Source organism: Falco naumanni, chromosome 2 (genome assembly GCF_017639655.2).
Source record: "Falco naumanni isolate bFalNau1 chromosome 2, bFalNau1.pat, whole genome shotgun sequence".
Classification (NCBI taxonomy): Eukaryota; Metazoa; Chordata; class Aves; order Falconiformes; family Falconidae; genus Falco; species Falco naumanni.
The window spans coordinates 66,502,796-66,511,026 of NC_054055.1; the positions used below are offsets into that span (position 1 = coordinate 66,502,796).

At 45.9% G+C, this 8,231-nt stretch overlaps 1 protein-coding gene across 4 annotated transcripts in view; it reads right to left on the bottom strand.

Moving 5' to 3' along the window:
* Nucleotides 1-7,817, bottom strand: part of RASA3 (RAS p21 protein activator 3) — a 134,624-nt gene extending 126,807 nt beyond the window's left edge. For all 4 annotated transcript variants that reach the window (XR_005826501.1, XR_005826502.1, XM_040584610.1 and 1 more), the window contains exon 1: nt 7,563-7,817. Coding sequence is in view for 2 of the 4 variants with exons in the window: in XM_040584610.1 (XP_040440544.1) it covers nt 7,563-7,617 (55 nt within the window). In the remaining 2 variants the exon portion in view is untranslated. The remainder of the gene's footprint in view (nt 1-7,562) is intronic.
* Nucleotides 7,818-8,231: the final 414 nt, after the last annotated feature.

The window sequence follows — 8,231 nt, forward strand, 5'->3', positions numbered from 1 at the left end:
TCTTTTCAGTTTAATAAAATATAAACTGTTACTAACTCCAAGCGTATCTCAAGCTTCTCCTTGATTTAACAACAAAACAGGTAAAACTCTGGTACTAGAAGGTTTTAAAACAGAAGGTTAAGACATACTAGTGCATGTTTTAATCATTAATATACATCTTAGGTGACTTGCTCCCCAGATGCATTAATAATCCACTGGTACACACAAACATTCATTTAGAATATGTTCATGTAGAACATACATGACTGAACATTTGGTGGTCTGAAATCACTATGAGTAACAGAACCATCTCATATTTACATCTCTCAGAGAAAGACTGCAATCCTCCATCTTTATTCTAGGCTTCTTGCTCTCATAAGGGGAAACTAAGATTTTTTTCTCCCAACCCACCAGTTTGCAGAGTGAGTTACCACAACATAAGAGGTATTAACCATTCCTTAACAACTCCAAGTGTATATGCCTCATCCTTTCCCCCACTCCCTCCAAGAGAAAAATTGCTATACAGACTACTCAAAGTCTTAATTCAGCTCTCACCAAAGTGTAACTACTGGCTTCGACAGAATTATTCACAATTTACAATCCTGTAATGCAGATCAGTCCATCCTTCATCAGTCAGAGACTGAGAAAGGAGAGAAGGAATACCTGAAGGTCCATTTGCAGTCTAGTGTTTATCTGCTCTAAGAATTTTAATTTGATGTATACAATCAAAGGTCTTTTAGCAAGTTTTTTTAAATTGTATTTTCTAATCTTGCTGTAGGCAACACCCTTTAGTGTTTACATGAGAAGGTCTTCCTTAAAAGGGAGCATCAGTGCAATAAATGGCTTCTTACGATAACAGTGTTTGACAGCATATCTGCATAAGCAGAAATCTTGCCATGATGCAAAGAAAGGGGAGGGAGGGTTCTGTTTAAGCATAAACATGACCATCAACATTAGGTGCCCCAGCTTTGGAAGACAAGCGTGTGATGGAGAAGCAGGGCAGCACCTGCTCAATTACCAACAAAACCATCAAAACTTTCATAAGCAGCTAAGGCTCCTGAACTGAATGTGAGATGCAAGTAGTTCTCAGGTGGAAGCTCAGAGATATAGATCCATCAGTTTGTCAAGATTACCCTCTTGGTGGTCTCACTGGAGTTTTAACATTTGTTCTTCAGAGCAGCTGACCAAGCCAGTACATATGGGAGGCTAACAAATACAGCATCATCAAGAAAGCATGTGCTATGGGAGTGGACTGAAGTGTAGGAAGTTTCACGCAGTCTCATGACGCTGCCAGTATACAGACATAAAAGCAGGGGATGCACCTGCTGTCCCCTCCATCTGATTTCCCACACACACAGTCAAGCTCCTGATACTTGTCCAGAGACAGCTCTGACCTTCACTTGAGTGCACAGATTCAGCTCACTGAAATGAAAGAAAACTAAACTCAACAAAAAAAAAAAACAAGTTGCACTCTTTAGGCCTGCTTTACAAATTGAAATGGGTGTCTGGTTTGTTTTTTTTTTTTTAGCAGAGGAGCATCAGTCAACAGCAGGTATGCTTGGGCTGGGCAGCACAAGAGTGTTTCATAGCTAGGAACAAGATGAACAGGGAAGGGGAAAAGCAAGACCTGTCTGAATTTCAGCAGCAACAAGCTACTCACTTGAGTTAGCATATCATGATGCCGTGCCTTGGACTGCACCTACGAGAGCAGAATCAGAAAGCAATGTGTGAAACATGGAGAACAGCATTGGGCAGAACAGATATAAGAACACAGGAAGAGAAGCTAATATTGGTATCTACCTAACCCAGTAATTTCAGAAATAGACATTTGTTTTCAACTAACAATAATAAACAAACCTAAAAAATAAATAAAAAAAATATCACACAAAAAAGTCAACCCATCTGAAGAGTAATTCAATGCAATGAAAAGTTTTCAAAAGCATTTTCTGGAAAACTGCAAAGCTAAGATATCCAGCACTTACATAACATCTTCATGTAACAGCATTTGGTACTTTGACCAGCAGATAATCACCTCAATGAGAAGACAAGAAAACACTATTAGTTCTCATGAGAGAGATTAGAGAACACTTTTTCCAAATGTACTAATTCCAAAAGAGAACAAAAACTCTAGAAAGTTTGCTTCCTAACATCAGAGGCTCTGAGCAGGTCTGTTTAATGGTTTCACTCCTGTGAATTTACCCCTACACACTCTAAACACCAAGACACATTGGCTTCTACTCTTGCATATGAATCATTTTTTACTTAAGTTATGAATAATTTGATGTCAGGCTGGCAGCCCCAAACACAAGTATCTTCCATTTCGAGTTAGTTTCCTTCTCTGACCTGCAGAAAGTATGCTTTGGTCCCCATTTCTGCCCCAGCCACGGCTGTTCCTGACAGTCCATGAACAGTCACAGCACTCCTCCTCTAGAAACAGCAGTGGTCCCAGACCTTTTCCATTCAGTACACTGAACACAAGTCAGTCAGAACACAACCACCACCACATTTAGCAGAGTTTGAAATATTGAACCAGCAGTGATAAATCTGCGTAATCTATTCTGCATCCTCCAGAGTCTGTCAGCCTCAAGCCTTAAATAGCATTGCAGTCAATCAATAACAACACAGGCTGCCACTTTATTTTAGCTATGCAACATCAGCTTAAGCTGTACTTGTTAACTTTTTAATGTGCAGAAATGATCTCGAGAAGTCTTGAATATATTCATCAGGGTGACATGCAAATAACTTTTCTTCCCTTCTTTACTTGTTGGTTCACTAACTCTGAAACACTAGAAAAATCACTGTTATCTTTAAAAAAAATAAAATTTACATTTTCTAAATAAGAATTTTCTAAGAGAAACACACACACCCCTATATATAGATAGGTACTCAGAAAAAATTCTCTCATTCTAAAAATACCTATTCAACAACCTCATGCCCCATTTAAACAGGGATAAATCCTTTTACAGTATTATGCAGTGAGCACATTTAGTTGTACTTACTTCTACAAGTAACCACTTAAGACATGGCACTAAATCCCAACAGATGACATTAAAAGGGACACCTTCTCAAGGCAAAGTGGATTTCCCTGATCAACCTTGGGATTATTAGACTTAAGGGAGGCCCTAAGTTTGTCAAAGATAAGATAGTTCCTCTTTAACCTTACAGACATGCAAAGAGGCATCTCAAACATTTACTGCATATCAAGTTTAATGGTGGAAGGGCAGTAGATACCTTCTCTTGGCTACTGACCTGCTTAAACACTAGTATACTAGCACTTAAGCAAATACTCTGCCTGAGTTCACCCAAAACTCTGTTTCCCCAAGAAAAATTCAGTTGCTTTCACAGTGTCTTAAGCTACATAGCTCTGCATGAATTAGTAAAGAAGGCACAGCAAAATTAAGAGAGAGGAAGTACAGTCTACAGACCAACAATCCTCCTCTCGCCAGCTGGACTGTCACAACATAAGCGAGGTTTTTGAGTTCTCAGAAAACAGTGAATTTACCCTTTGAATGAGGTAAGCTGCGAGTAGAGCACCAACTCACACCAGGTAGTAGCCAACCTTCATCACAAATATTTCACAGCTTCATGCTTCTGATCACACTTAGTGCCAAGGAGAGACTATGCTGCCAGAAGTCCCACATTTTAGATGTGATTTATGACCTCAACACCTGTGACCACAAAAGGTCCATCCCTGGCCTTTTCTAAAGATGATAAAAGAGCTTTATAAGTTTATGAATGTCTTAAATTGTGACAGCCCTCACAGTGTACAAATGGACCATTATGATCTCTGAGGCCAACAGAATGATGGGCAAAGGGTCCTCCACATTCTGTTACGGACCCTGCTAGCCTCTTGATGTGCAATAGCCTCCTGTCCCAATTATTATGCCAAAACTATGGGACATTGTAACCTTTAAAACAAGCCCTGTTACCACTAGAAAAAATAGTTTTACAGCAGAGACTAATATTCCTAGATAGAAGAGTACTAGATTTCAGGGACATGAAAAGTTTGTTACCTCACAGTGACAATTCACAAATGAGCTGCTGCTTCAGATTTTTCAAGTATAATTTGTTTCACAAATTAAAATCTGGCAGAAAGGTCTCTGCTAACCAGTATACAGCCTTTCACAGCATAAACGTTGAATATGAGCTTTTAATTTTTTTTCAACTGAAAGTTTAATAGTTGATGCCATTTAAAGAGAAAAAAGTAGCAATTATGTAGAGTATATTTATTAAATATTATTAACAGTACAACATAAGTCATGTTGTCAAGCAGAAGGACTCTCTTTGTAGTTTTTCCAGCCAATGAGCAGCCATACAGCCTTATGTTGTTTCCTTTCAGGTTTTGAAACACTGACTCATGGAAATATCAGCACTGCACACTTCCTCAAAGTGGCAATCTTATAGGAAGTGTTTGTTTAGTCTTACATGACACATTGTTTTGTTTATGTATAAGGGATTCCGGTAAAAATAATTTTCAATTAAGGACAAAAAAAAAAAAAAAAAGACAAGAGGACAACAGTTTCAGTTATGGGAAGCCAAAACAAATCAATTTCAAATAGATATCTGAACAGTGCATTCACTAGCACAGATACTACTTTTTCCTTTTGCTCTACATTACTTCCTTGCAACAGACGTGAGCAGAAGTAGCCAGGCATCGAGTTCTTTCAATTCAACAAACCACAAAAGAAACCAGAAACTGGACAAGAGGTAGGACATTGCCCACAACGACAGAGTTTGTATCGTTGCCCCATGACTTCAGTATCTCAATGAGACACTGTTTGGAAGTGGCACGTCATTGGCAGTGCAACCAAATGAGGGAAAGATAGGTTCCTAAGAAGCTCAAGGGTTCACATTTTTAATAGACGAAACAGATGGCTCAAGCCAAATCCAAACATGACTAGAAACAACACTACTCAGAATGGAGAAGCATTTAGGAGATCTGGGATATAATTACCCATGTAGCTAAATATGACTGATTCTATGTAACACATCAGTCTCAAAAGAACAAGTTATACCAGCAATAGAAAATGCATTCATTTACCTGCAGCTTCTTGGCAATACAGGACAAGACCCAGACATAGCAATACATTACATGAGGGCGTTCAAACATCTCTAGGGTACAGATGTTTTGCATGGCCTGAAGTCTCCAAACTGCATCAGCCTCTCTACTAAGAAAAGCATGTCACCACGGGTACCCCACCACACCACGGTCTCACAGTGTGTTTGCACTGATCCTTCAAAGTATCAGTCCTACATTTCATCAGATTTACACAGAAGCATACTTGTACATCAATGCCCTCATTCATGATTTGCCAGCAAAGATGCTATAGAGAAGGAAACATTTTACCAGGTCAAGCACAGAATATCTGAAAGTCAGAGATCAGTTGGAGCTTGTCCATGAAACAAGCTCCCAAAGAATAGAAATGACCACTTAAGAGAGCATGATAAATGAAAGCAAACTAAGAAGGGAAATAACTTATCCCTTTGTCTTCAAATAACTTATCCCTTAACCCATCAAAAGTTTCAAAGCCTCCTGTCACTAGAGAAGAGTATCACCTACAAGACACTAGTGCATGAGAACTGGCAGAAAAATTTACTCTTGGGAATAGCTGACAAAAGTAGTGTCCCTCCAACGTTCACCATCTCCTTTCAAATCCACTCACAGGCTTTTCTGCAGGGAATCTACAAGCCTCCATATGCAATTTCTTTGAGAATAGGATTGCTTTACACGAAGTCTGATGAACATGCCTCCAGCTACTTTCTCGTGAACAGAAGGGAACAGCTCGCTCCTGTGCGTACTTACCATCGCCCTCTGCTGTATTACAGCAGGAAACCCGGGCGCCGCGGCGCGCCAGAAAGCGCATTATTCTTGCGGTTCGTTAAGACCTTTGCTTAGAAGCAGAAGCGAAGCACCGGCGTAGCTGTGATGCCCGCAATTTCCCCTACTTACTATCCACGCCAAAAGCCGGCAGGAACCCTGACTGCAATACTACACGTTAATCAAACGCTTAGCTCTGATGAGGCCTCTTGATAACTGAAGTCAGCAGTAGGATTAACTTTAGTCCATGATTTAATGAGATTAATCTCAAGTCTTTTGCTGCTGTTATCTCCGATCTCTTCTACCACTCGATGAAATTCCCACACTCTAGTGACATCAATCATTTCAGTATGCTAACATCACTGGTTTTTTCTCAAAACAAACAAAAAAAAACCCAAAAAAAAACAAAACAAAAAGAAAAACCACCCAAGAGTCATCCCATATGTGAGATCTGTTCTTATTCCTTTCAACTAACAAGCACTAGATAGGCACAGCCTGTAACAGCATCACTTCCACAGTGTCCAAATTTTCTCCCTTGCAAAAAGACTTTTTCCCCCCTCCCTCTCCTCTTTGAAAAGAGTCAGAAAACAAGTTTCTGACCATACTTCATAGTGTTAATTAATCTGTTTTCTGGATGCATAAAAGAACACGGAATCAATACGCAAATTGTAGTTTATGTCATAAAATTCTACTTCTTAAAATCTGCAATCACTAGATGACCTGCTAACGTTTAGTAAGAAAACGATCCTAGCAATGGTCTCTTTGAAATGCTAACGCCACCATCTAATCATGAGCCTTCCGATGCAAACTCAAGTTTGTTTTATCTAACACGGCAAGTGGTGGCTGCAGATTGGCTTTTACACGGACGTGTACGCCAAGTGGAGATTTTTCAAGAGGGTTAATAGGAAGCTGCAAGCCCAACTCCCTTAGTACCCCACCACTGCGAGTCCGGCGCTAAACTGTCTCGCTTCCCTGAAGCTCGCAGCCACCATGCCCCATCTCGGCGGGGACAAACCGCTCCCTCTGCACGCGGCTCTGACCGTCACGGAAACGAGGGATTTCCCTCCCTGCCAGCACACTCAGAACTCTACCAGGGAGAGTTTAATCTGCACGCCGACACGCGTCGCTTACTTTCTAGTAACGTGGTTTGGAACTCGATCAACAGCAAGAGGAGGCGCGGGTCTCCGAGCGCGAGCGGCAGGGAGCCGTGAAGCAGCGGCAGCCTCGGCCCGTCCCGCCCGCTGAGGCAGGGGGCGATGCACCGGCGCCTTCCCACCGCCGTTTTGGCCGGCTCCGCACCGGCTTTGCCAGTGACACACAGAGCCGAGGCTCGGTGACCGCCTTCAAACTTTTAGCGCGTAGCTTAGCAACGAAAAGGGGGAAAGAAAGAAAAAAAATAAATCGCGAAACCCGCCTAATATCCAGCGCCGCCCGGGCTCGGCCGGCGCCGCTCGCCAGCCGGACGCGCACCCGGCTGCCGGCCTGTCACCGCGACACCCGGCCGCCTCACAGGAACCGGCCGGCCGCCCCTCACGGCGCCGCTCCCCACCGGCCCCGCACCGCCCGCAGCACCCCGCCGGGCCGAGGGCACCGCCCGCCCCACCGCGACCCCAACCGCTCGCCCGGCGGGACGGAGCGCAGGGCAGCGCGACGGAGCGGCCGGCGCCGGGTGCCTCGCCACACCGGCGTCCCCCAGCACCCGGCGCGGCCCGCTGCAGCGGCGGCTCCCCGCTCGCTGCCAGCCGCCCCCACCCCGCGCCCTCACCGATTTTAATCCTGACGCTCTGGAAGACCCGCAGCCCCTCTTCCTCCACCGCCATGGTGGTGGTGCCGCCGCCGCGCCTGGCGCTCAGCAGTGCTCAAGCCCCGCCGCCGCGGAGACGCACGGGCCGGGCCGGGCCGGAGGAGGCAGGCGAGCTGCTCCGCCGCGACGGGAAGGAGGGCGAGCGGACGGCTCGGAACGCGCCGCGACCGGGCTGCCGCCAGCGAGCGACCGAGCCCCCGAGCGGAGCGGAGCGCAGCGCCCGCCTCTCCCCCTCGCGCTGGCAGCTCCCGCCCCCGCCCCGCTGCCGCCCCCTCATTGGCCAGCGGCGCGGCCTGGCGCGGCGCTCATTGGGCCGCCGCCTGCCAGGGGTGGGAGGGGGAGAGGGATGCCAACCCGGGCGGGGGGGCTGCGGTGCTCCGCCACAGCTGGAGCGCGGCGCGGGCCGGAGGCCGCCCAGCTGCGGAGCGCGCGCCGCGCCTCGGCCGCCCCCTCCGCGCCGCGGGGCTGCCGGTGCCGCCCTCGCTCCCGGGCCCTGCCGCGCTGCGGGAGCGGGGCTGCATCCCCCCCGGCCCCACCGGGACTCCCGAAGAGGCAGCGAGGGAAGGAGGGAGGCTGACGATCTCCACGGCCCGTCTCCAGTGCCGGCCCGGACCAACCGTCGCGGAGCAG